The sequence below is a fragment of the Candida albicans genome, chromosome 5 (assembly GCF_000182965.3).
Source record: "Candida albicans SC5314 chromosome 5, complete sequence".
Classification (NCBI taxonomy): Eukaryota; Fungi; Ascomycota; class Pichiomycetes; order Serinales; family Debaryomycetaceae; genus Candida; species Candida albicans.
In genome coordinates this window covers 36,400-63,378 of record NC_032093.1, presented here as the reverse complement: position 1 = coordinate 63,378, position 26,979 = coordinate 36,400, and the positions used below count along the sequence as shown (strand labels likewise).

The 26,979-nt window shown below is 36.8% G+C and overlaps 12 protein-coding genes across 12 annotated transcripts; 6 read left to right on the top strand and 6 right to left on the bottom strand. All coding sequences in view use genetic code 12, as the record gives it.

Annotated features, from left to right (window-relative positions):
• Nucleotides 1–60: 60 nt before the first annotated feature.
• Nucleotides 61–8,964, top strand: CAALFM_C500330CA (uncharacterized protein; the record flags this gene model as incomplete). Its single annotated transcript, XM_711701.1, has 1 exon — nt 61–8,964. One exon carries the CDS (start codon nt 61–63, stop codon nt 8,962–8,964), a length of 8,904 nt encoding a protein of 2,967 aa, XP_716794.1.
• A 92-nt stretch (nt 8,965–9,056) lies between these two features.
• CAALFM_C500320WA (mitochondrial 54S ribosomal protein bL34m) lies at nt 9,057–9,350 on the bottom strand (the record flags this gene model as incomplete). The annotated part of the gene is made up of 1 exon (XM_019475404.1): nt 9,057–9,350. One exon carries the CDS (start codon nt 9,348–9,350, stop codon nt 9,057–9,059), a length of 294 nt encoding a protein of 97 aa, XP_019330949.1.
• A 248-nt stretch (nt 9,351–9,598) lies between these two features.
• CAALFM_C500310CA (uncharacterized protein) lies at nt 9,599–10,132 on the top strand (the record flags this gene model as incomplete). Its single annotated transcript, XM_711707.1, has 1 exon — nt 9,599–10,132. The coding sequence occupies one exon, from the start codon at nt 9,599–9,601 to the stop codon at nt 10,130–10,132; it is 534 nt and encodes a 177-aa protein (XP_716800.1).
• Nucleotides 10,133–10,368: 236 nt separating this feature from the next.
• On the top strand, nt 10,369–14,475 carry SMC4 (condensin subunit; the record flags this gene model as incomplete). Its single annotated transcript, XM_711709.1, has 1 exon — nt 10,369–14,475. The coding sequence occupies one exon, from the start codon at nt 10,369–10,371 to the stop codon at nt 14,473–14,475; it is 4,107 nt and encodes a 1,368-aa protein (XP_716802.1).
• A 30-nt stretch (nt 14,476–14,505) lies between these two features.
• Nucleotides 14,506–15,525, bottom strand: DUS4 (tRNA dihydrouridine synthase; the record flags this gene model as incomplete). The annotated part of the gene is made up of 1 exon (XM_711711.1): nt 14,506–15,525. One exon carries the CDS (start codon nt 15,523–15,525, stop codon nt 14,506–14,508), a length of 1,020 nt encoding a protein of 339 aa, XP_716804.1.
• Nucleotides 15,526–16,012: 487 nt separating this feature from the next.
• On the top strand, nt 16,013–16,975 carry CAALFM_C500280CA (ribonuclease; the record flags this gene model as incomplete). Its single annotated transcript, XM_711712.1, has 1 exon — nt 16,013–16,975. The coding sequence occupies one exon, from the start codon at nt 16,013–16,015 to the stop codon at nt 16,973–16,975; it is 963 nt and encodes a 320-aa protein (XP_716805.1).
• Nucleotides 16,976–17,160: 185 nt separating this feature from the next.
• On the bottom strand, nt 17,161–17,556 carry PGA14 (Pga14p; the record flags this gene model as incomplete). The annotated part of the gene is made up of 1 exon (XM_711713.1): nt 17,161–17,556. The coding sequence occupies one exon, from the start codon at nt 17,554–17,556 to the stop codon at nt 17,161–17,163; it is 396 nt and encodes a 131-aa protein (XP_716806.1).
• A 1,187-nt stretch (nt 17,557–18,743) lies between these two features.
• On the bottom strand, nt 18,744–19,958 carry CAALFM_C500260WA (ribose phosphate diphosphokinase subunit; the record flags this gene model as incomplete). The annotated part of the gene is made up of 1 exon (XM_711714.1): nt 18,744–19,958. The coding sequence occupies one exon, from the start codon at nt 19,956–19,958 to the stop codon at nt 18,744–18,746; it is 1,215 nt and encodes a 404-aa protein (XP_716807.1).
• Nucleotides 19,959–20,188: 230 nt separating this feature from the next.
• Nucleotides 20,189–20,812, top strand: CAALFM_C500250CA (uncharacterized protein; the record flags this gene model as incomplete). Its single annotated transcript, XM_711715.1, has 1 exon — nt 20,189–20,812. One exon carries the CDS (start codon nt 20,189–20,191, stop codon nt 20,810–20,812), a length of 624 nt encoding a protein of 207 aa, XP_716808.1.
• SKN7 (kinase-regulated stress-responsive transcription factor) lies at nt 20,809–22,488 on the bottom strand (the record flags this gene model as incomplete). Its single annotated transcript, XM_711716.1, has 1 exon — nt 20,809–22,488. One exon carries the CDS (start codon nt 22,486–22,488, stop codon nt 20,809–20,811), a length of 1,680 nt encoding a protein of 559 aa, XP_716809.1.
• A 764-nt stretch (nt 22,489–23,252) lies between these two features.
• Nucleotides 23,253–24,113, top strand: CAALFM_C500230CA (endonuclease; the record flags this gene model as incomplete). Its single annotated transcript, XM_711717.1, has 1 exon — nt 23,253–24,113. One exon carries the CDS (start codon nt 23,253–23,255, stop codon nt 24,111–24,113), a length of 861 nt encoding a protein of 286 aa, XP_716810.1.
• Nucleotides 24,108–26,723, bottom strand: ROT2 (glucan 1,3-alpha-glucosidase ROT2; the record flags this gene model as incomplete). Its single annotated transcript, XM_711719.1, has 1 exon — nt 24,108–26,723. The coding sequence occupies one exon, from the start codon at nt 26,721–26,723 to the stop codon at nt 24,108–24,110; it is 2,616 nt and encodes an 871-aa protein (XP_716812.1).
• Nucleotides 26,724–26,979: the final 256 nt, after the last annotated feature.

Here is a 26,979-nt window from a genome sequence, read left to right as displayed (position 1 = left end):
CATACTAATTAGACACCTATAAAGTTTACTCCTTAACAATCCAGATAATCAAATTTTGTTATGGCATTCGAGTCGCTGCATATATCGGTGACTTCCGAGCCTACGATCAAATTATCGTTCTGGATATACTGGGCTGATTGGATATTAGCATTAATATTATCACTTGGATTTGTATTTTATTTCCACAGACTACTCGGTTTTATTGTATCCTTTGTGTTTAAAATATTTCTATGGAGACATTATAAAATAAGTGTCAATATACAATCATTTAAAGTGTCACCACTTGGTGGTCGACTATTTATGAAAAACCTAACGATCCTGACTTCAGATATGACAATATCGATAGTAAATCTAACTTTTACATGGAGGTATTGGATTTTCAGATTAAACAGACTTTCAAATTTTTATTTTGAAATAGATAATGAAGCCCCCGAGATATCACAGAAAAGAAATGACAAACTGCCGTCAAGATTCCTCTTGGTTATCGATGGTCTAGAAGTATTCATTTACAACAGAACTGTTGCATACGATAACATAATGGACATATTGGAAAAGAACAACGATGTTTCCAGTAGTGAGGAAAAAACGGACCAAGAGTCTAGTTTGTATTCAGACGATATCAAAAATGGCAATTTGAGATTTAGAAACAGGAAAAGAGCAAGCAATCCATCGTCTACTTCAGACGAAGACCTGAATTCTGAACAAACCTCCAAAGGTAGTCTGTCGTTATTCTTTTTATTGCAAGTGCTTCCTATTGCTGTCAAAATAAAAAGAGGAGCTATTGTAATTGGCAATGTAAGCACACCTTCTATTCTAGTGGCATCATACAAAGCTGCATCTGGCACAATAGATGTTGCCAAATCTCCCAATATTTTGGACCCATATAGACTACTATACGATTGCGTATTTAACAATTTCCAGCTTTGGATGAGACCAAACATCGGATATGAAAAATACAGATATGGCTTAGAAGCCCACCACGAATACCCTCAGCAGCCAACCAACGAGAATCAAAAATTAACATACATGAAAAAGTACAAAACTTGGTTCAAATATCAAAGAGCAACTGAAAAATTACGGAAACTTTACTACAAAGTGCTTGGGCAAGAGAAGCCTCAAAACACGAGATATGAACCCAATTTCAATTGGCGAGGATTAAAAAGATATATTGGTGATAATCAAGATGACTCGGAAGTGTTTGCATTTTTGAACTCAGATGTACAGTATGCCAAATATAGTCTTATATTGGATTCAGTAGCGACAAGGTTGATCTATTTCTACGATAATCCCGGTATTCAGCCACTGCAAACCAATTTGAGAACACAAATGCCGCCTGAATCCGGAATTGAGGTGGAAATATCCAATGGAACAATTCACTACGGGCCCTGGACAGATAGAGAAAGAGTTCCTATACAGAATATGCTATTCCCACCAGTAGCAAGAGACTCAAGTCCAACACGTGGTTTTTTGAAACCCGGATCACAAAGAGAGTATGGCGGATTTAAGGTGACAGTGATCGTCAAAGATGAAGTAATTATTAGGATACCAACAAGAGAGCCAAGTAAAGACAAGGAACTCATAAAACAGAATGCTGCAAATAACGGTCCAACTAAGAATTCACGACCATTTGGATGGCTAGAAATCAAACTAAGCGAAGGATCAAATGTAAGTACTTTCACCTCATACGTTGCCAAAGAAGATGGATGGCCAAATATCATGAAAGTCAACTTCAATCTGCCAGAGATTCGATCGTCTGTAAATCACGATGTATTGTTTATTGCCGATTCTCATGAAATAGATGCCAAAATTGGGTTCCCATTGCAATGGAATGGTAAATGTACTTGGGAGTTTGATCAAGTCAGTTTAAATCCTAAAATTTTTTTTCTAAGAGAACACACAATGTTATTTTCAGACTTGTTTACTGATTTTGGACTGGGTGATCCACAGCCGTATGAGTACTTCCGTCTATTTGTTTACAATATAAAGTGGAAATTACTCAATTATAAATTCTACTTGAATGTTATTGATTTGAACATAGTGAACAACCCATTAGACTTTGAGAGAAACAAGTACTTGTCTTTACAGGGAGAAGAGCTTGATTGTGATATCAATTTGCCACTTAATGGGCTTTTGACGAAATCGACCACTGTGCTGTTCAATATTACAACCCCTCATTTTGATCTTGTACTTGATACTCCACCATGGCATACGGTAAATGCATTTTGGAAGGAGTCAAATGTGGTTGGAAGAAGTAATCATTTTAGTGTTGATGGGTTGTATAGGTTCTTCAGCGGTATTGAAGTGAACACGTCTGACTATGTTGAGATTAGATGCATGGGGGATGAAGTGTCCCTAAAGTTTTATGGGTTTGTTATAAGGTATTTATTTGCAGTTAGGGAGAATTATTTTGGTGACAATATACACTTTAAGACATTTGAAGAATATACAAGTCAAGAGGAGACACAAGAAAACGAAAGTATCGATGGTACTTCCTCACAGGAGCCTAATTATTGGAAACTAATCAAAACTGAGAATGATATGGATGTGTTTTTCACATTTCAAGTTAGAAGTGGCTTAGTTATGTTACCTTATCATACCTATAGTTGTCAGTCTCATATTGGGCTAAACTTTGACATGCTAGATATAGACATACGATTTTGCAACTACTACATGGACATGCAAGTTGATTTCAGTCCAATTTCAGCCGTTTTTGTTGAAGATTACTACAGTGTTCATGATCCATTATTGAGTGTAAATGAATACGTGGAACGTTATTTTAACAGAAAGGCTGACATGCATGTTGATGGTTTTAGCGTTCATACACACAGAATGTTTGGGGTTCCACCTGAGGAACTAACCTTCTATTGTAAATGGGATTTTTGTGCTGGTGATTGGCTAGTTGATAGCAGTCCAATGTTTATGAGAGGAGTTGCTGGCGGCATTTCTAATTTTGGAGTTGGCTTCCTGGATCTGGAAAATGCGTTGGATGTGGCTTTCCCGCCTGCTTTTGATGCAGCCAACTTCACTTTCAAGTGTCCCAATTTTACATTTCGATTGAGGCCAGATTCGTCATCGTGTTTAGAAATACAGTTAGTGGACTTTTTATTGTCGTACAATGACATGAGCAACAATAGATACTCCAGTAAACTTGTTGTTTCTATACCTAAAATTAGTCTAAAGGTACTTGAAAACGATATGATTGCAGCTTTCTTAAATACATCATTGATTTTCACAAACATTTGTCAGAAAAAAGATATGTTGGGCCATAGAGACACTCAGCAACTTCACGTGAGAAACAGTGATGCTCCATTTCATAGATCACCATTTATTCTTTTGGAAGAGTATAGGGATGATTTCTATGAAACCTCCAAAGGTTGTTTGTTTACCCCACTCTCATTACCAAATGCTTCAATCCCGTTGACAGAAATGACCTTTAACACATCGAAGAAATTAAACATTGACATTGACACGAGCAGCATATCTAGTGACTCGGAATATGCATTTAGCAATCGAATGCCACCAACAAATGATTATCTAGATGAAGAGTTTACACCATCATACAAAGTAGATCCAGACACAGAATATGACAGCTTCATTGTCGAATTGGGGGATGTAGAGGCATATGTTTCTCCTGTTAAATCCATTGAAATTATCATCAGCACGTTACAAGCAATGGAGGATTACTCATTGGATACTATTATGGATCAGCTTAATGTGAGCACAATCAAGTTCCTAGGAAGTCTCATACACTCCACTGAAACAGTAAAGAATTGCAGAATTGTTAATCACGATATATCAATAAAGCTTGGAGAATTTCTTCTTGTTGATCCTAAAGAGCTCACACAACAAGCCAAAAAACATTCGACCATTAACTTACAGATTTCTGATTTGTCGTTGGCGTTATCAGAAAAAGCCAGTAAAACAGTCGATGAAGGAAATATTACAAGCAATGAAGAGCTTTCGCTTGCTTTGCATATAAAAGACATTCTTATATCAGTTGCACAACCAGTTGTTTTTAATGCTGCCGTGATATTTACGATACAAGAAATTGAATATTGGATGGAATTAACGCAAGATGATTTTACAGCATCCGGAAATGTTGAGGCAATTGGTTTCAACATTGACGACACGCAAACTACTTGGTTGGCTGATGGTATTACACACATTATTGAGACCATTGAGGAGTTGAAGGCAACATTTGAAAAGCACAGTCATGAAATAAATGCAAACGCATGCTTGGTACACGCTTTAACATTAGCGTCGATTGAGTATTATATTGACTACGATCCAGACGTTTTGACAAAACCCGCATACATTTTGCGAGCTAAAAAGGAACACATTAGATTTTTTGATAGTTGGAAAGTCATTGCTCGTCTTCGACATATTTTACAGAGTCTTCCTGCTGACTGGCATCACGAAGTGAACAATATTTTGCGAGATAAAAACTACATTTTACCAGAGAATTCTTTGGAAGAAGTTACAGAAATTTTTTCAAAATGGAGAGCCTGGGAGGCAAACCAGGAGGAACGACGGAAATTGCTTAATCGTATTTTTTCAGGGGATACCGCAAATATGGATAAAAGGCAAATGCATTTGCAATTCATTTTTGGAAATATATCATTAAAATTGGTATCATCAACACAAACCGATTATATTGTTTTGCAGCAATTATCTACAACAGTCGATTTAAACACTGAGAATGAAAGGAAACCTGTTGATGTTGTAGTTGGTCTTGATGCCTATCAAAGCAATATTACCGTGTTAACATTTGATAAACTCAAGTTATTACAACTGATTAAAGAGAATGAAAAGAGCAATATTGTGGTAGAAGAGGGCGAGTCAAAGAATTTTTGGCAACATATTGACTTGAGTATTTCTATTTATATTGAAGCATTTAGCCAACGAGTCCTGCTTTCAACTTTAGTTTTAGAGCTACAAGGTAATAACTTAGCATCGATAGCTACCATAAAGGAAGAAATGAAACACATTTCGAATTCTTTTACTTTGAAAAATGCAGTATGTAATTTATGGGGCTCATCCAATCCTGTTTATTCACAAGCGATGGAGAACATAAGTTGGGTTATTGCCAGAACCAATACTCTTGGTAAAGAATTGTACAAGGTTGATTTTGAACTAGACAAAGTAGATATACACATGGCAAACAAAAACGATAAGATTCTTACAATTTTGCAATCAATATTGGCCTCAGACATTCCATATGTGAAAGAATTGTTATCGGAATCTGAATCGAAGTCGTCATCAAGTTTGAATATAGTGGAATTATTGGGATGCATCTCCTTGAAATTGAATATTCAGGAGTTTAATTGGAGAATCGAGATTTTGAGTCCCCTTGTATTGGAAGGAAATCCTATTGGTTGTACTATAGGCGCTTCCACCATTGGTGATGATTTTGTTTTTGACGCAGATTTTTTAAAAGGAAAGTTTAGCATAAACATTGACGAACAAAATATCATAGAAATAGAGAGTTCAAAGTTTGTAAATGTGATAGAGATTGGCATTTGGGAGAATTTGATGTTGTTTTCTGTACAGTCCTCTATGGGATACGTGAAATTATTGTCACCAAATTTAATTTCTACAATTGTACTATTGGACACTAATTTACCTAAATTGGAAAAGAAGATTGATAGCTTCAGGGATCTTTTGGTTAGTCGTGAACTGACGAAACACAGTGAAACCACTGTGCAAGAGAAGGAATTTGCTTTTAAAGTACAGTTTTCAAATGATTATATGGGTGTATCGACTTTTGTTAACAAGACAAAACTTTTATTTGAAGTTGAATCCTTTACACTAGGTGCTTATAACGTTGACCAAGTTGAAAATGAAAATTCCCCGCATTTGCAACAGCTAGTTCCAATTTACGGTGTCATATCTGTTCTTGCGATTCGTATTTCAATTCTTGAGAGAAGTATACCTATTGGATTGTCCAATTTGTTTGACGTCAATTTTGGTATAAGACTTTTAGGTGTTGATAGTGCCGGAGACCTTCAAACCTTACAATTTGAATCACAGTACTGCAGAATATGTTTATCAGAGCCGATCATTTTCAAATTGATAAAAATTAGCGATGAAATTTTGAAAGTTTTGCCAAAACAAAAAGCAGAAAAAGTACAAGAAGAACCAAAAGACCCTATCACAGAAATAGGAAGTAGCGATCTAGAAAAGCTTATTTTTTCGAGAATCTCAACAGTTCAGTTTCTTTCGTACAACTTCTGTGTTGGGTGGCTATTCAATGATTCTTCGAAAGACTATCCGGGAATAATAATGGGAGCAGAAAGATTTTTTGCCGCAACTGAATTTAAACTAGGGAAATTCACATTAATGGAAGCATATTTTTCTGTTGCCAATGGTAATCGTTCTTCAAACTTTTACAGTACCCTGTCGCAGAAATCGAACTTGAATAGAGCGTTTTTGCCCAATTTGCAACTTAGTTACTTTATTGACAATAACCGCCAGGGAAAGAACTTGAGCTTATCAATGCACGGTGATGAACTTGATGTTAAGTTTCTTTCCACATCAGTTGCAATTATTGAAAAGGCGGTCAATCTGGCCTCAAATGTGCAATCATATTTGGACAAAAGATTGAAACCATTTTATCAAGATATTGAAAAAGATGTTGCAACTCCGCATAAAGAGTCATTATTTGCTAATACTTTTGATTCAATAGAATTCATAACGACTTTTGCAGGTTCAAATGTGTTAATCCATCGATTAGACAACGATGATTCCGAATCTCCAGCATCACTCTACTTGCATGCGCCAGCTATCAAAACTGCTATAAAGTATTTGAATAAAAAAAATCAAGGGAAAAGTAAATTGATGGGTGAAATTTTGACTACTTCATCGGATAACACATTATATTCGAAATGTATGCCGGTAGTGATGGATATAATAAATGGCACAAAGGGGTTATTAGGAAAATCCAAGAAGGTTAATAGCAACGACTTACTTGTCGAAGAGCAACCCCAAAGCTCTGATTTTATTAGAACAATTTTAGATGAAACTGATATACATTTTGGTGTGAGAATTGAAAACCAATCATTATCGCTTAGTTGTGAACCAACAGCAAAGGTAGCCGCTATAGTTGGTCTTGAAGGAATTTTTATGCAGTTGAATACTAGTGATTCCCGAACTCCCGGGTTCAACGTTTCTGTGATGGTGGATTCTGTTTCCGTTTCGCTACAGCACATATACTCTAGAGATATTAGTGCATCTGCCGGTATAAAGAATATTTTGTTAACGAATACATTTGAATTCAGTGAAGTGACAAGGTTGTTTTCATCTGGATCCATTAGTGATGCCGATGCTTATATCAATGTGAAGCAATACCAAGATGTCGAATTGTTCAAAGATATTTGGTTTCCCAAGGAATACTTTGAAAACTATTATACTCACCCTTATCCAGAGGAGGAGCAAGAGGAGTCACCTGTTGATGATACATTTGAGGGATTGGCTTTGGCCCAAAATAGGAATCTTTCTTCAAGATTTAAAGAAGTTTCGACAACATATGCTTTTCCTTGGATTGTGGCATTTGTTATTTCAAATGTTAACGCCAGGGTAGATTTTGGACAATCACTTGGGAATTTTAATTTACACATTGAGAACTTTTGGGCAGTTTCCAAAAAGTCGGTTGATTGGTCACAGGATTTAAAGACAGGCGTCAACGAGGTATCGTTGACCTCAGTTGGTAGATTAGGAGGGAGTCTTTTTATCAGAAATATTAATTTACACACTGGTATTAGTTGGAAACTTGATCTGGGAATTACGTTGGATGTACCTTTAATTTTAGTATCTGGTGGTGTTGAGGAACTACATTTGAAAATGTCATTTGATCATCATGTAATTGCAATTGCCAATTTTGAACAATTTTCCATGGATATATATAATAAAAAGAGTGAAATATCGATTGCAAAAGATCATTTGTTTATGACAACCACGTTCAAAACAGCAGAGATATATGTAACTTCTTTGACTGCTTCAAACTTTATGGATATCCAGAACACTATATCAAGAATGGTACAGGAAAACCAACGATCATATAAGGAGACCCTTAGGGACTCATCAAAGGGGAAATCACTTGAAGAGAAGAAAAGAAGAAGGTATTCGGAAAATGCTATTTTAGAGACAGTGAAAAAACTAGAGACGAGAATCCACGTCTCGGCAGGGAAAGTATTGATCCATATCTACCCATCGTCGATGGATAATAGCAAAGTGTTGGTGATAAAACTTGATGAGTCTCGAGCTAAATTCCAACAAAATGAGTATTCCAGTGGTATTTCCAACGAGTTGGATTTAAAGTTCAACGATTTGAAAGTTTCACTATCGTCAGTTTCTCCAGTGCTGGAAGAATTTGTTAATGAGGCTTCGGTTTCAGAGCTCACTCAAAACGCCCACAAGGCTAGTGGAGGTACAATATTTGTTTTCCCTTCCTTCAGAATTTCAATGCGTACATTTCAAAAATACAATTCTAATTTAATTGAGTATATGTTTCAATCAACTTTTAATGGAACTGTTGATATAAGATGGAATTTAGGATCAATTAACTTTATTAGAGAAATGTACTCTATACATTCCAAATCGTTAGAGTCAAGAATGGAGTATAGAAGGAAAATGCAACCATTTGATGAAGGTGCTGGTGCAATTTCTAAAGCAATATTGGAACACCAAGTAAAAGAAGAAGATACCACTCAAAAAATTGATGACGCAATAAAGGAAACAATCGAAAAGGTTGAAAGGTCCTCAAGATTCAAGTATTCTGCATTGGCACCGCCGATAATCGAAGAACCTCGGTTGAAAGAGCTTGGAAATGCCACTCCACCATTGGAATGGTTTGGATTGCACAGAGAAAAGCTACCACACGTAACACACCAGTTGGCTATTGTTAGTTTACAAAAGCTAATACATGAGATTGAGCTGGAGTACTCCAAAATGTTAGGCAAAGCATAAATATCACACATCGTTTATTAGCACTTATATTTACCTTTACTTGTTTTTTTTTTTTTCAAATCTATTTACAAGGTACCTTTTAATGTACACATCTAATGACTTAAGAACCATCTACCCTTTGCTCTTCTTCTTTCAAGTATTTTTCTACCACCAATGGACCTGAGTCTAGCCAAGAACCCCAATTTTCTCTTTCTTTTTCTAGTTGAAGGTTGATAGGTATTTCCTCTTGATTTAAATCTCTGTTGCATCAATCCAACAACCGACTGCAATGGTGAGCTTGTTATTAAAGGGTTCATTCCAAAAGCAGGAACACCTAACGGTCTAGATGAGACACTAGTGAAATTTATAAGTCCCCTACTGCTTTGTCTTAATATATTTGAAAACATGACCAGGTTGAATTGTGATTCGATTCCAACAGAAAGAATGAAAATACAGGAAACAATTGTATTGAAATTGTTGAAGGGAAAAAAAAAATGCACTCGAGTGTGAGTCGTGTATTAATGCAATTATCATGGATTGAATTCTACTCATCTCTTTCTGATATTATTTTTTTTTTTTTCCTTCTTCTCTTGCAGTGTGGGATAACAGAATCGACAATTGACAAATAAACAGAACACTAACACAGGAAGAGAACATGTCGACCTACAGATCAAAAAGAGCTATTCCATCGGCTATAAATACTCCAACAACAGTAAGAGTACACAGGGTAAATGACACAACAAGTTCAGAGGCAGAAAGAATTTTAACAAGCTTCATTGATGCCAGTGAGATAAACATTTCAGGAAAAGGTACCGCAGAAACTAATACCACAGGTATTTCTGGAGGAAACGAAAGTCCGGCTATTGTGTCACAATTGAAAAGAATTCAAAGAAGCTTGAGAGGATTGCCTCCACTTATGAGTGAAGAACAGTTTACCAAGTCGAATGCGTCTTTAGAAGATTCTGAACGTCCCAACAAAAAGATCAAGTTTGATGAATCTGATGACAATTTATCCACTGAGAAAGTAACAGAAGACGAGGAAGATAAGTTGAATGAGAACATAGAAGAAGTGGTGTCTGAAGACGAAAAGGCAGAACACAAAAAGGAAAAGAAAAGTAAAAAGGATAAATCTTCTAAGGAAAAAGACGAAAAGAAACATAAGAAAAAGCACAAACACAAGGAAGAGTAGGTAGTTGAAAACCAAAAAGATGTGTAGATGATGTATAGTATTATTATAGAGAGCATTCGAGTAATAATCTTGGGGTCGTGCAAAACGCCTCAAACACGCATTTCCTTTGTTTTTTTTTTCTTTTCTCTTGTTGTAGAAAGATTGTTTTTAAAGATTCTTTCAAACATGTCCGCATTTCTTTATTGTTTATACTTTCTAGATCATCAACATTTTCACAGCAACAAGATCAAATCGTCATGAAAAGAAAGAGAAACACGATTCCCGAAAGTGACGATGATGCCAGTTTTGTCAATAACAGCGATTACTCTGTGTTAGATAAGTCCCATACCCAACAGACCCTCGATGGCCCCTTTGATGTGCACAAATCAGAGTCGGAACATAGTATTGGAGAAACAAATGAATCAAAAATGATTTCCCACAATACTCTTGAAACATCCACTAATACTCAGCTAGTATCCCCAAAAGACACGAATGACTTGAAACTGCAAACTGATTTAAATATTGAAAATGAAACTGACCGACCTGTCGTTGATGGAAGTGATCCCGTTCCCTCCAAAAAATTAGATGCGCCTACATCAGAAGCCAAAATGTATAGTTCGCCTTTATCCCTCAATACCCATGACTCGATAGCGCAAGACACTAAAATTACACAGGAGAAAAGAAATGAGCCAAGATTAGTCATAGATCGATTAGTGCTTACTGATTTCAAATCCTATGCCGGCAAAAAAGTTATTGGCCCGTTCCATTCATCTTTTTCTGCTGTCGTAGGTCCTAATGGAAGTGGGAAATCGAATGTGATTGATTCTATGTTGTTTGTTTTTGGGTTTAGGGCATCTAAAATGAGACAAGGTAAACTATCCGAATTAATTCACAATTCAGGGGATCAAAGACCTGACTATTGTCAAGTTGACATTCATTTTCAGATGGTAGTGGATGATTTGGTAGTGCCTCAAAAGGCAGATGTGGTACCTGACTCGGAGTTGATTATATCGAGGAAAGCTTTTAGAAACAACCAATCACTGTATTATATTAATGGAAAGACAAGCAGTTATTCCGAAGTCACAACATTACTTAAAAATAAGGGTATCGATTTAGATCACAAGAGGTTTCTTATTTTACAAGGTGAAGTAGAATCTATTGCTCAAATGAAACCCAAAGCGGAAAAAGAGAATGATGATGGATTGTTGGAGTACCTCGAAGACATTGTTGGAACCTCAAAATACAAAAAGTTGATTGAAGACAGTATTGTCCGTATAGATGAGTTGAATGACATATGTTTGGAAAAGGCTAACAGATTTGACTTGGTTGAGAAAGACAAAGATTTATTAGAAGAAAAGAAAGTTGAAGCACTTCGATTTTTGGAACTAGAAAAGAAATTAATAAATTGCAAAAGTGTTCAGTTTCAAATTGAGATTCTGGCGCACCAAAAGAGAATAGCAGCCAAACAAGCAGAAGCAGATGCAATCGAAAAAGAATTAGAGGAAAATAAGGAGTCCAACAAAGAAATTCTTGAAGGAATTGAAAGTGAACTTAGCACCCAAAAGGAAATTGAACGCGATATCAAAGTTTTGTCAGCGGAGATTGACAGTTTAGGGAAGAATAGGAAAGATATTAGTAAGAAAAATGTTTCTTTGGAAGAAAAGTCTAAGAACAACGCCAACAAGTTGAAGAAAATCCAAAAGAGTTTAGAGAACCTGAAACATACCGTGAGCAGCTCTAATCAAAAACTTTCTAATTATGCTGTTACTACCGAGAAATTCAAGTCTGATATCGATCGTTTAAATAAGGAGTTAGAAACTGAAGAAGCTAGATTAAACGATATAAGGTCGAGCTTGACTGAAAAGACTTCTGAGTTTACAAAAGAAATACAACTGCTACAGAAAAGTTTGGATCCATGGGATTCTAAATTGAAAGAAAAGGAAAATGAAATAAAGTTAGCTGAATCCGCGATAGAGATCTTGCGTAGTCAATTGAATAGCACTACAAACCAATTGGAAGAACACAAGGAACGTTTGATTCAGATAAAAAAGTTGGGGAAAGACAAAGAGGTTGAATACAGAGAAAACGAGTCCAAGCTCGGCAAGATAGAGGAACAGATTGCGTTAGGCGAAGAGCAATGCCAAACAGCTAAAAGTGCCTTGAACAATTTCAAATCACAGCTTATGAGCTTCCGACAAAAGACACAGGATTCGGCAGCAATTGTCCACAATACCCAAAACAAGAACAAAGTGTTAACTGCATTACTCAGATTGGCAAATTCTGGTAGAATCCAAGGATTTTACGGTAGATTAGGGGATCTTGGGACTATTGATCAAAAGTACGATGTGGCGATCTCTACGGCAGCACCAGGGTTAGACTCGATGGTCGTGGAGACTGTCGAGACAGCACAGGCGTGTATCGAATATCTACGGAAAAACAAATTGGGGTATGCAAACTTTATTTGTTTGAATAAATTGAGAAAGTTCAACTTGGCGCCTATCCAAACTCCAGGTGATCCAAGTAGTATCAAAAGATTGTTTGATTTGATACAGCCATCTAGCTCCAAGTTTGCCCCGGCATTTTACAGTAAAGTTTTCAATACATTAGTGGCACCTAACTTGAACGAGGCCAAAAAAGTTGCGTATGGGGCCAAGAGATGGAAGGTTGTAACTCTAGATGGTAAAGTTGTTGACACATCAGGTACAATGTCAGGAGGTGGTAACTATGTATCTCGAGGAGCTATGAGATTAAGTGATTCTTCCAACTCCAACGATCAAGCCATTACTGCTGATGAGTTAGAAAAAATGAACACAAAGCTACAAGAAATGGAAAATGAGTTTGAGCAAATGAATTCAGACTATAATGAGAAAATTGCCATGTTGAACAAATTACAAGTTCTTAAACCAGAAACAGAATTTGCGATATCAAGGTTAAAGTTGGACATACAGTCATTAGTGTCAGAAAAGAAAGAGGTTACCCAGATTTGTAAAAACTTGATAGCCGAACAGCAAAAATTGGAAGAGAACAACCCTTTTGAACAACAGTTACTTTCAAAGGAAAAAGAGTTGGAAGAATTAGTAAATGCAAAAACACAAATCAAAGAGCAAATGAGTGGGTTTGAACAAAAGATTTCTGTTTTGGAACAAAAGATTATGGATGTAGGTGGTGTGGAGCTAAAAGTTCAAAGCTCGAAAGTTGATTCTATCAAACAACAAATATCAATTATCCACGAGAAAACATCTGGCGATCGTATGACTGTGAAAAAATTAGAAAATGAAATTAACAGACACACCAAATTAATTGAGTCTTTAACTACTGAACAAGAAGAAGCTGAGGCTGAATTGGAGAAAATAAATGAACAGCAGCGCTCTCTTTTATCAAAATTAGAAGAAGTGAATTCAAAACTCAAAGAACTCGAAGATGAACGAAACGACAAAGAAGATAACTTGGAAAAAATGAAACACGACCTTGAAGAAAAACAGGACCAAATCAATAAGTTCAAACTGGTGGAGATTGAACTTTTAAACAAATTAGAAAAATGCAAGGGAACCCTCAAGGGTTTGAAGCAAGCCATCGAACAGAATAAAGAGGAATTAGATGCTTTGGTCATAAGGGATGTTGAACCATATATTAGTTGGCTCGATGAAACCGAACAAAAGAAATATAATGGTGCTTTGATTGACACATTATCCGAAGAGGATATAGCAGATGTTGATTTAGAGGCTGTAACAAGTGAGATTGAAGAATTGGAGAATTATATGGCAAATGTTAAAGTTGATATTGAAATACTAAAAGAGTACGGTGCCAAGATTGTTGAATACAATGACAAGAAAAGTGATTTGAACCAGGCAGTTGCAGAACGTGACAGCAAGAAAAACTACTGTGACGACTTGAAACGCAAGAGACTAGATGAGTTTATGGTTGGGTTCAATACAATCTCCATGACATTAAAGGATATGTACCGTATGATAACCATGGGTGGGAATGCTGAATTGGAATTGGTGGATAGTTTAGATCCATTTTCAGAAGGTATATTATTTAGTGTTATGCCTCCTAAAAAATCTTGGAAGAATATTTCCAATTTGTCGGGTGGTGAAAAGACTTTAAGTTCATTGGCATTGGTATTTGCATTGCACAAGTACAAGCCTACACCGCTTTATGTGATGGATGAAATTGATGCTGCGTTGGATTTCCGAAATGTTTCCATTGTGGCCAATTACATCAAGGAAAGAACTAAAAATGCCCAGTTTATTGTGATATCTTTAAGAAATAACATGTTTGAACTTGCACAGCAGTTAGTTGGTATTTACAAGGTTAACAACAAGACTAGTAGTGTTTCACTAGCAAATATAGAAATGCATTAAATTAGTTATAGAAATTAAAAACAAAAGTACTTATACTTTTAACTCGATTTTCCAAGGCGGTTCTATTCTGGTTGCAAAGCCTTTATCGCCTTTTCGTTTTAGATCAAAATGTTCATCCAAGTAATCTATTATGTCGACCATATTCTTTTTCTCATTTATTGCTTTCACATATTTTCTCGGTATAACGTCTTCCATTAATTTGGCTAAATGGTATTGTGCAAGTTTGTACGGCAAACCATATGCTGTCACCAAATGCAAAAACATCTCAACAGCACTCCAGGGGGTTTTATCCAAACCAGTAAATAGAGCAGGATTAGCCAACACCCCTCGCGCAGACATAACACCGTCTACACCTGTGTAGTCGACAATTTTTTGGAAATCTGTCAAAGTGAAGCAGTCCCCATTGGCAATAACCGGTATAGTCGTTACATTTTCTCTAATTATTTTAATGGCATCCAAGTTTACGGGTACACTTGATCTCGTGTTTTTCGTTCTCCCGTGAACCGTTAACGTGTCTGTGCCCGCTTCCACCACCTTATTGACAAAGTCTATCGTTTGGTTTATATCTCTGTGAATTCTAATTTTCGTATCAATACATATCGAGTCTCCATACTTGTCTTTGGCAGTTTTGATTAGCTCAGCAACTAGGTCGGGGTCTGACATGAGAGCTGCACCAATGCCTTCTCTGACTTGTTCCTTGATGGGGCATCCACAGTTGATACCTATACCATCAACAAAAGGATGGATCATTTCAATAAACTTCATGAAATCGTCAACATTATTTACCCCCACCTGTACAATCACACATTTGTCTGAATCATTTGTTGTAAAATCAGTGGACCTTGCAACCTCGTTACGAACAAATTCTCGTGCCAAAATCATTGGTGTATATACAATGTCCACATCATAAAAGCGACACAACTCACGAAATGGAAGCTTTGAGTAACGAACCATAGGTCCTGCAATATATGCTGGTCGGCCTTTTTCTTGACATTGTTTGATCACTTCTGTCGGTCTATATTTTGGATCTCGTAATTGCTTGCTAGGCATTTTTGGTAGTTGGTATTAACCTGATGTGATGAAAAAAAAAATGTAGATTTCTTTTTTCTCCCATATTTAAGCTCATCTTAGTTGTGATGCACTGTCAAACTGATCATCGTAGGTACCCTACAACTTGTATAGTCATGACCTGCTTGATGTGAATATATAATTGGAGTAATCTAGGTAGCTCCCACTTATGTTAATTTCTCTGTAACTGACTACTTGGCTATGTCTGTCTTTTAGGGGTTACCATGGAATAAACTTAAACTGGTTAACAAACTATACAACGTGGCCATACATTGACAGTATATAGAGATATGCCTCTAATATAGAAACCCAGTTTCTGATGTGGCCAAGTTTATATAAAATCTTTGAGTCTCCCAGAGTTCTATTTTTTTGCATCCTAATTTTTATTACGATTGGTTCTTTTTCTTCTGTTTATACTTGTTTTTTTTTTAACCGAAAATTTTTCAGTAACCATATTAATATTTAATAAATGTCGAAACTACTTGTTAACACCCTTAGTTTGGGCACTATTGGAGGTACGGCCTTGTATTTCTGGGGCAAATCATCCATACCAACCACCCCGGTTCAGTCTCCTAATTTGCCTGCTCCAATCACTAATCCGTCAGGCGGGGTATTTGATCCATCTGCAATCAACCCACAAGGATTTTTCAAGTTTGGGTTTCCTGGTCCCATCCATGATTTGGCTAATAGAACTGAGTTTGTTAGTTGCTATGATAGATCTACAAGAAACCCTTATTGGGTCATTGAACATATAACCAAAGCCTCATTAGCCAAGGCAGAACTGAATGGTGATAGAAAAAGATCAGTCTTTAAAGAAGATGAAGCGATTCCTTTGAAATTCAGAAACCGTTTGCGTGATTATTTCCGTAGTGGATTTGATCGTGGACACCAGGCTCCTGCTGCTGATGCCAAGTTTAACCAATTGGCCATGGACGAAACCTTCTATTTGACTAACATGTGCCCACAAGTAGGCGATGGATTCAATCGTGATTATTGGAGTCATTTTGAGGACTTTGTGAGAAGATTAACCAACAAGTACGATGACGTTAGAGTTATGACTGGGCCTTTGTATTTGCCAAAATTAGGTGCCGACGGAAAGTATAGAGTGACCTACGAAGTGATTGGCTCTCCTCCAAATATCGCTGTGCCAACTCATTTCTTTAAATTGGTGGTTGGTGAAACCCAAGGTTCTGAAAAAATTAGTTGTGCTGCGTTTGTTTTACCAAACGATGTTATAGATAATAGTACCCCATTGACTTCTTTTCAAGTACCAATTGAAGCATTGGAAAGATCAAGTGGGTTGGATTTATTACAAAAAGTTCCTTACTACAACAAACAGGATTTGTGCAAACAAGTAAAATGTGAAATCATTGTTAGAGAATTTCCAAAACAAGTTGACAAAGTATTAGCTTTACCTGCTGGAAAGCCATAGAACTGTAGAGTCAATATAAAATTAATGGATATTTTATTATAAAAAATTATATAAATTAAAAAAAACGACAACTATATTCAGCTCTTTAAAAGAAAAACCGAATACCTACGGATTAACGTACAGAAAGCAAAATATTATAATAATAAAAAAAAGGAACGTTTTGGGGTATCCTCTATTCTCTATACTTAGATGACCAAAGCAGCACCAACAGCTAAGACACCAGCAAGACCCAAGCTGACACCAGTGGCGACACCATTGTTACCACTAGAGGTGGTAGAGTTGGAAGAAGCGTTTTTAGAATCTCTAGCAACAACAGCATCTCTTTTCTTTGGAAGGTCGCTTTCTTTGACCAAGACAGTTGTGGTAACTGGACGTGGAGTCTTGTTGAATTTACCGTATCTGTGAGTACCAGTTTCCTTTGGCTTTTTAGATCTACTGGTTTTGTCAAAACGACCGTATCTGTGGGTAGTTTCAGTGACATATTTGGTGACAGTAGAAGCTTTACCGTGATCTTTTTCACCACCTTTAGCGGCAGCTAATGAGGAAATAGCAAAAACAGTGGCAACAGTAGTGAATTTCATGGTTGGCTTGTGATTAGTATTGTTGATAGAAAAGAAAGAAAGTAAAAAAAAAAGTCAATTTGTTTTTTTTTTTGAATTTTTTATTTTTACTGCGAAGACCGACAAAATTAATTTGCTAAAAAAGTCACACAAACCACCCCAAGTCGTGCGAAAATAGATAAAAGAAAAACAGACAAGAAAATACCGCAATTTCCTAAAACGCTATAGGCCAGAATAACAGATCTCAAAAGACTGTGTCAATTGATTTATTCTATTTACACATGTTGAGTAGACTCAGCGCTGTACACATATGTGGCTTATTTTTATTGAAATGCTATAACTGATGAAGACAAGATGGCCCTGCAATCTGTAATACCCGATGACATAACCTTATTACACAAAGCTTATAATCTTTTTGTCCGTGCTGGTGGTATTGTTTCTGTTTTTTCTTGCCGTTTCGTTCCCGGCCAAAAATTTTCGGATATAAAAAGTTTGTGCAGCACACGCAATACTTGCAGAAAGATCCACATTCATAGATTTAAAAGCAATTTCTCCTTTTTTGATCAACCTTGCACGAACTTAGTTTGCTAACAGGATGATGTTTCGTTAGCTCTTTCACAGACGATAAGAAACACTAGTAAAATCTTATAAGGTATTTAGTTTGTAACAGCTGGTCTATTCTTGGTACAAACTAGATGGTATGGATAATTGAATATAAAGGATTTTTATATTTGAATTATAAAGAGTTTTGATAGAGAATAAACATATATAGAGCTGTATAGAAATAATCTTCGATAGATATATCTATATAAATAGTCGTGTAAAATAAGCCAAATATGAACAATGTTGAGAAATAACAAGAAATAGCTTTCGACACTACACATCAATAGAGTTGGTTTTGGCTTTAGGGTGTACTGAGGTTAATGAAAGTGTAGTAGTTTGTTAGTTTACTGGTTTTTCCGTTTAGCACATGTTCCGGGAATTTGGCAGTAGAACCACGCGCTATATCCGACGGTTCCTTGGGAAAGTCACTCACGAGAGGTTTACTCTAATATCCGGAGGGTCGTTCTTGTTACTTCGGCTTGTACAAAACACAGAACCTTTGGCAGAGTACGATAAATCATAATAAATAACATTTCATACATTTACAAACAATTTTTTAAGCTTCTCTTTACTCACAACATACTTAATACAAAAACACTCTTCTCTTATTCAATACTGGACAAACTATCGAAAAGAACCAGAATACTTTCACCAAAATGATCTCTTCTGATACATTCTGCAAAGATTGGAGACACATCTATAACGACCAATTTATCTTTGTGTTTTTCAATTTGCTCTTTTGAAATTGGATAGGTGTTGGTGACAACGATTTTATCAATACATTTCGAATCAGTCAAGTCCTTCAAGCATTTATCGTTGAAAACACCATGTGTACCAACAACATAAACAGCTTTGGCACCACAATTCAATCTTAAATGCTCTGCAGCAGCAATGAACGAATTTGGTTTATCTATCATATCATCTAATATAATGGCAACTTTATCTTTAACATCACCAACCAAAGTGATCAATTTCTCTTCGCTTGAAGTGGTAGTCTCATCTTCGTCATCAGAACCAGTGGCATCGTAAGTACCTCCCAAAACGTCACTGTCCAAAATACCCTCTTTGGCTAGATGTTCAGAAGTACCATTTGCTTGATAATCATCATCAACAACATGGCCTTGCACGACTCTTGCAGTTTGCAATTCAGAAACGATATTGTCTTCACCTTCTTCAATTATTTGTGCCTGTTTCAACTCTTTCTTCTTGGCATATTCATCTTGAGTTCTTCTTCTGTCGGTATGAATCATGGCGAAATTAATCTTTAATGAATCTGCTAATGCAGTAACACGTTTTGTACCACCCGGGTTTTTGGAAACAACAACAGCATTTTCCCAATCTGGGATATGATGACGGATCCAACGTGCTAAAGTAGGAGCACCAAATAAATTGTCCACGGGCTTGCTGAAAAACCCTTGCATTTGCGATGCATGTAAATCCATTGATACCACATGGTCAGCACCAGCCATCACCAATAAATTGGCCAACATTCTGGCGGTAATGGCCCCTCTATGTTTTTTCATTTTTGATTGCTTCGAATAAGGGAATTGTGGGATCACAGCAGTGATCTTGTTGGCTGACCCACCACGACATGCAGAAATCAAAATCAAGAGCTCCATTATATGGTCATTAATGTGTGGTGATCCACTTTGAATAATATAGACATCTTCATCTCTAACGGAAACCCCAATTTGAACTGATGTTTCACCATTGGAAAATTTCTTTAAAGTACATGGAGCCGGTTCAACACCCAATCTATCACAGACCAATTGACCCAACTCGGGATGGGATGAACCAACAAAAATTTTGCATTTACGCATGTTTAGGGAAGACAACGTGGACACTGTGGGATTGAGAGAGAAAATCGACTACAAAAAGAATAAGAAGAGTTTAAATGGTGAAGAAATTTTTTTTTTCTCATCTCTAATTTGTGGGACGAGGAGCACCAAAAAAATGAGACAAACTGATGAAATCTAACTCCTCCAATAATAGTTATACATAATATAATTTTACAAAACCTTCTTTTTTTTTTTAAAGTTTATTAACAACTATGGATTATGGACAAATTATTAGAACTTCCAAACTATTTCAAGATATAAGCTTATCCTTGGAAAACATAGAAATATCAACTATCAGGTGCTTGGCTTTGGGTTCACCTTCTGAAAGCAAAAACGCAAGGTTTCAATTAGCCTTATTAATTGAATTGCAGCAATTACTTGATGCCGAGGTTTCCTTATATGATCCAATTTTTAACGAAAAAGATAATGAGATACTCAAAGACTTTACAATCGAGAAAGAATTCACCAGCGATAGCTCTAAAACCTTATATTTTCTCCCCCATGCATCCTTGGAACTTACTGAGGAAGTGCTAAATACCAACCAACCAAAATATTTTCTTGCCAACGATGTGATAGCTCATACTGACAGATTGACCAAAAAAAAACTTGCAGACAACTACCCCACCCTTTCTATAATTGTGCATCTTCTAGGGGAAAACAAAGTAGATGACGGATTTACACGAGTTTCTCGAAAGAGGTTTAAAGAACCGGTGATAACCTATGACATTGATTCAGTATACTTTGATAAAGTACAGATTTCTCGATATCTACACACCAATAAAAATGACGCATGGGGTACTTCCTTTACCGATTTAGCATACCATTATATTTCTTAACTCAATTTCTGTTTCTTTACCGTAGGTTCATTATCTTGCTTATTTTCTTTAGGATCTAATAAATGCTTCGACAATATTGCATATAAATCATCTTTTGTAAATGGCTTGGCCAAAATATCCGACATACCATTCTGCAAATATGTCACCAAATCGTTATCCTCAATGTTTCCTGTCATGGCAATGATTGGGGTTTTTGTATCGAAAGAACGAATCACACTTGTGGCCGTTGCCCCGTCTAGGTTTGGCATAACAATATCCATTAAAACCAAATCATATTTCGTGTGCTCAACTGTCGATATAGCGTTCAAACCATCGGTCACAACAGTAACCAGACATCCATACTTTACAAGGAATTTGCGACACAATTGAATACAAACATTATCATCTTCCACTAGTAAAACATGAAACTTTGGATTGGGTACACTAGTTGTACTGATCTGAGCTGATGTGGTAGGTGATGCAGAATTGCTAACAACGATCCCTTGAGATTTCGGTGATATCGTAGGAACACTCGAAGAACTTGTCCCCACTTGTTGTTGTGTCGGAGGTGGAGGTGCACTAGGAATTTGGGATGTAGCTGTTGCTGGTGGCGGCGGTGGTGGTAGTGGTTGCTGCTGTGTTGCTGGTGGTGGTGGTGGCGGCGGCGGCTGGTTGATCGGTTGAGCAACTGGTTGCGCCAATGGTGCTGGGGTCGCGGCTTGAATACTTGAAGATGCTTCTTCAGAGAAAGGGACTGCTGATGGTGTTCCAATCGGTGCCTGAAGATTCTGTCCAAGTGACTGTTGTTGAAGCTTGACCAAAGGTATTCCGTCAATAGGACTCGATATTGGACGTATGGTTCGATTCAATAATTGTTGATGATGTGGCAAAGGTGACAGAAGATGATGAGATATGCTAGGTAATGCTGTATCTGATGATATTGGACCTAAATTACTACCTATCCCAGAATCAGGACCTAGTTGCACTGGAGGCGGGAAATCCAATGGAGGCAACTTCATTCCATTTTGCACTATAGAATTTATCAATACGTTCATTGAACGGTAATACCTTTCGTTGAATGTATTTATTGCAACAATATTTTCAACCACCGTCTTGTATTTTCTTTCCAACACACTGATCTCTTGATACAAGCTATGTTTATCGTTCTTTAGACTTTCAACTTGCTCCTTTAAATGATTTGTAGCGGAAACAAGCTGGGAGTAATTGTGATTGCATGTAGGCTGTGTTCCATTATTGTTTGCTTCTGTCTTGATTGTAACATTTGAAGCAGACTTTTTCGCTGTTGGTCCTTTCCTTTTAATATTTTCCAATGCCTCGGCGTCGTTTATCCTAAATTCAGGGTGTTTGAACTCCCAAGCATCTTCTCCATACGGGTAGCTAGCCTTTGCTTCGTTTGAGATCTTTACTTTATGGAAATCATACTTGTTCAACTGACGTACAAAACTGGCAAAGTTTGAGTGCTTGAAATGTTTTGGTAGTATATCTTTGGTAAACTCGTTGGTGTTAATCACCACAAAACTATCACCTTTGACAGTCCATCGTACAACTTCTTTATAGCTATCTTCTTGTAGCATTAGAAACAATTTCTTGACAAAATCATTAGAGCCACTTTGGTTGGAGCTCGCCGTTGTCGCAAGTGTTGAGTTTGGGGGTATGGGTTGTTGTAATGAAGACATTTATTATACATGAACAAGAATACGCAAGGGGGTAAATAATGGATTGAGTGTTGTCCTTGAACAGATTTATAGGATAATGCTCCAATATTTACTTTTATTTTTATTTTTCCTTAGTTTTAGCAGGGGAAAAAGACAAACAGAGGAAAAATAAACCACATTTATATTTTCTACACGCAACCGATACACACCAAGAAGATGGTAAAAGCCATGAAGCATCAAACCAAACCTACTTTTTTTTTTGTAACATATACACTACTATGTTATAAAACAATTATTAAGAGAGAGAATTAGACGGATATCAAGGAATGAAAATTCCCCTTTTTTGTGGGAGATGTTACGATTAAACTACTCTGCATTGGCTTTAATAGATGAGTTACAGTTTCATTTCTTGTTTCTGCCTTGAATACTTCTTTGGTTTTGTTTTATCTTGTTTCCAGTCTATGTCTCTAGCAAGCGCTGATCTTATGCTAGCGACAAATGAGTACATTGTTTCCCACCTCTAAATGAATTGCATATAAGGAAAAACTTTTCTTTATAACCAAACAGTATTCATTTCGTACCTCTTTTGTGTGTAGTTTTGTAACATCTAATTTACTTATATGCAATGTAACATGGTTGTTTGTCTAATTTTTCTTTTTTTTGTGCCCCTTACTTAAATGCCCTTTCCGTTGAAAATCTGAAACGAAAGAAAAGCAAAAAAAAAAAAGACAATCTAAAAAGAAAATAAGAGTTGGGCCACTCGTCAAAGATTTTTACTTGAAACAATGTCGCAAACAAACGACAAACCAGCATTGCATTTGGTACCATCATTTTATGGAGTTTATATATTGAAATCCATTCCGAAACCCCGCAGTACGTACATTGGATCGACCCCTGACCCCAAACGAAGATTACGACAGCATAATGGTGATTTGAAAGTTGGTGGGGCATACCGTACCAAGAAAGATGGATCTAGGCCCTGGAACATGGTGGTTCTAGTGTATGGCTTCCCATCACGTATAGCAGCTTTGCAGTTTGAACATTCCCTACAACATGCTTATCAAACTAGACATATAGACAATGATGCTAGAATCACTAGTAGTTCACGCCAATCTTCCATACATCTGAAACTTGCCAATATACGATTGTTGACAACATCGTTTGACAAGATGTCTTTGAAAATTGCCATATTTGATGAGGAAGTTTACCGAATGTGGATAGAGAATAAACACAAGATCGAATGTAGTGTTCCATGCACGCTATTCAAATTTGAAGAGTTCTGTGATTCCATAAAAGAAATTGACATCGAAGACGCAAAGAATGTGTTACTTAGCAAACAGTTGGAGTGTATGGAATGCAGGGTATCCATTGACTACTTTCAAGACAATACACCAAACATTTCATCTCGACAAGAATTATCGAATTACCTATCGAAAGGAAACTATCCACTAATTGGAATTTGTGGGGACCATGCTTTTCATCTAAGTTGTATGGCAAGACAGCACGGCCCTAGTATGGTCCCAAAGTTTGTTACGTGCACTACATGTGGGCAGAAACTAGACTGGTCAGACATTATAAAAGTTTCTACAAGACTACGTCATTATGTGGTTCAAGATTCCCTTCATTTAGCAATTACACAATTATAGTTCGTCATGCTCGATTTTTCTGTGGCTGTCAAAACTAAAGGGGAGACTCCAATCCAGGTTGATGTCTAGTTTAGGATTGTTCAATGTAGTTGTTTGATCCTTTGAGGCAATGATTATTTTTTCAATTGGAATAGAGGCTGTTGGTCCAATCTTTTTGGCGTTAATGATATTGTTGTCAACTGTAAAGGCGACTTCTGTTCCCTGAGCGAAAGTTTCACCATCATCAACGTAAAGTTTACCAGAAGCAGACCCTTCTTCATCCAACGCAATTACCAAAGTGTAAGGATCGGATTTCATCAATTTCGAAGATCTTCTGTAACGAGTTTTCATGGGAATAATGGAACCGCCTTTCAAAAGCATCGGTATATCACTAAGTTGTACAGGTTTTTTACCACCCTTGTATACTCCTTGTAAAACCCCGTTTGTAAAATCATAATAAACTTTATCATCTGGCAAATAAAATTCAATTTCTTTTGCTCCTTCATCAGTTACTGGCTTTACTAATAACCCCGAGTTTCCAATAAAGAATTCATCATCAATGGCATAACTATCTGCATTATGTGTATTTTCATAAAATACCGGTTTTATAACTGGTGTTCCAGTCTTTGAAGCTTCATAGAAACTAGTGTAGAACAATGGCAATAAAGCATATCTTAATCTAATTGCATCTCTAATATACTGTGTGTATGGCTCGCCTGCCAACCATGGCTCTCTTCTTCTTGAATCAATGTGTGCATGGGCTCTGAAAAATGGGTACCAAATACCAGCTTGGTACCAACGTGTCAACAACTCGCTAGATGGGTTTCCAAAAAACCCACCAACATCAGCACCTGCAAATGGCATACCAACGACATTTGAAGTTAAAACCATTGGAATCGATATTTTCAAGTATTCCCATTTCGACATATTATCACCCGTCCACATTGCTGCGGTTCTTTGCGACCCAGCGAAGTAAGATCTAGTCAAAATAAATGGCCGTTTTTCGGGTGATCGGTTAAGAAGGGAATTGAACGTAGTTTCATGGTATGATAAACCAAATACGTTATGTATAGAACGGTGTTCCCATTGTCCAAAATGTAAATTATCTTTTGGTGCACTAGTTTCTGGACCATTAAATACGGAAGGCTCATTCATATCATTCCACAAATGGATGTTGGGTGCTGGAGTCATAAACTGTTTATGTTTTTTGTCCCAGAAACTTTGAGAATTTGGGTTCAAAGTGTCTATCCAAACCGACTCTCCGGGCCAACAGTGTCCATAGTAGGTATTGTTGTTGGAATCTTTCATTGTCAATCCCTTTTTGATGATCTCATCGCTGACATCGTACCCAGTTTTAATGTGTGGATCGATAATTGCAACCAAATTTCTCCCTGTTCGATCCAATTCCCGGAGCATTTTCTCGGGAGTAGCAAAGTTCTCCTTATGCCAAGTGAAATACTTCTTTTCGTCAGTATATTCTATATCTAACCAGATAGTATCGTATGGAATCTCATACTCGTCAAACTTTGCATGTACATCCAACACATCTTTTTCGTCATTGTAGTTCCATCTACATTGATGATACCCCAAAGAAAATAATGGAGGCAATTGTGTGTTTCCAGTTACTTTTCCATACTGCAGATTAACCATAGCCGGACTTTTTTCAATAATCACAATGAAATCCAAAATCCCATTTTCTGACATCCAATGAACGGTGGAGCTTTTACTTTTGTGAATGTCAACATATGTGTCGGCACTGTTTAACCAAAATATACCAATTGAAACATCAGGTTTTGCTGCAACGACCAACGGAATCGAACCATACATGGGCAATCTCGAATTGGGCTCATATTCGAAAATATCCACATTGTATAATCTATAAGGTTCACCAGAAGAAGTATCTCTTAGTAATAACGAGTCAGCATGTTCTGGGATTCCGTACAAATTTGAAAACCCCAACAACGTAAAATCAAGACCAATGGATTCGGGACCCAATGGCAAGGTGTCAAACTTTGAGTCCTGAAATGAGTCAGAAAACATGTTAAAGTCAGATTCCTGTGGTAACATATTATTGTCATTTTCATCTCTGGTTCTTCTGTGCTCAATATTTAGGAATTGTTTGTCGTTAATTCTCAATTGCTCTTTACCAGCGTACTTGAACACAAACATGATTGGATGATACTGAATCAAAACTTCATGGTCTCCATATATAACCCTGGCTTCGTTATCTCTCAAAGATACATCAAAATCGCTACTTTTGGTAACACCTTGTTTAAATGCCCATTTTTCAGTTTCGTTGTATCTTACTGGGTTGACGTTTTTGGCGACTAGATTCTCTTTTTCAGTCAATTTGAATCGAAAATTGCCTTCAAGTATGCTAATTTCAAATGGGAATTGAATGGGATGGTCCAATTGTGGCAAATGTTTAAACACAACACCAGTAATTGTATCATTGTCAACTTTGATCGAGTCTATAGAATAAGGAGATTGAAAATTTTCACAGTTGGAAACTTCTGTAGCATAGTGTCTATTCCTATTGCAAAACCCCGATTGGCTGCATGATTTGAACAAGTACTCCTTTACAGCATTCACTGACGCAATTATAAAAATTATTGTTAGAAATAATTTCATATTGACTTGGATTGTAAACTGTAGCAAGTTACTACAACTAAGATCAGATTTCGTTTGTTCGCGGATGGGGAGAAACTTTAAAAGGGGGTTGTGTGAGAGAAAAAAAAAAAGAGACGAGTCGATGGATTCTGTTTCTGAAGTTAATAATCAGCGCAACGAAGCATTGTTCCAGATTAGCTGCTGTCAGTTTTGCTTTTGTATGTTTATGTGGTTCAAGGAATACTTTAGAGGCAACGATAAAGAGTTTATTCAATAA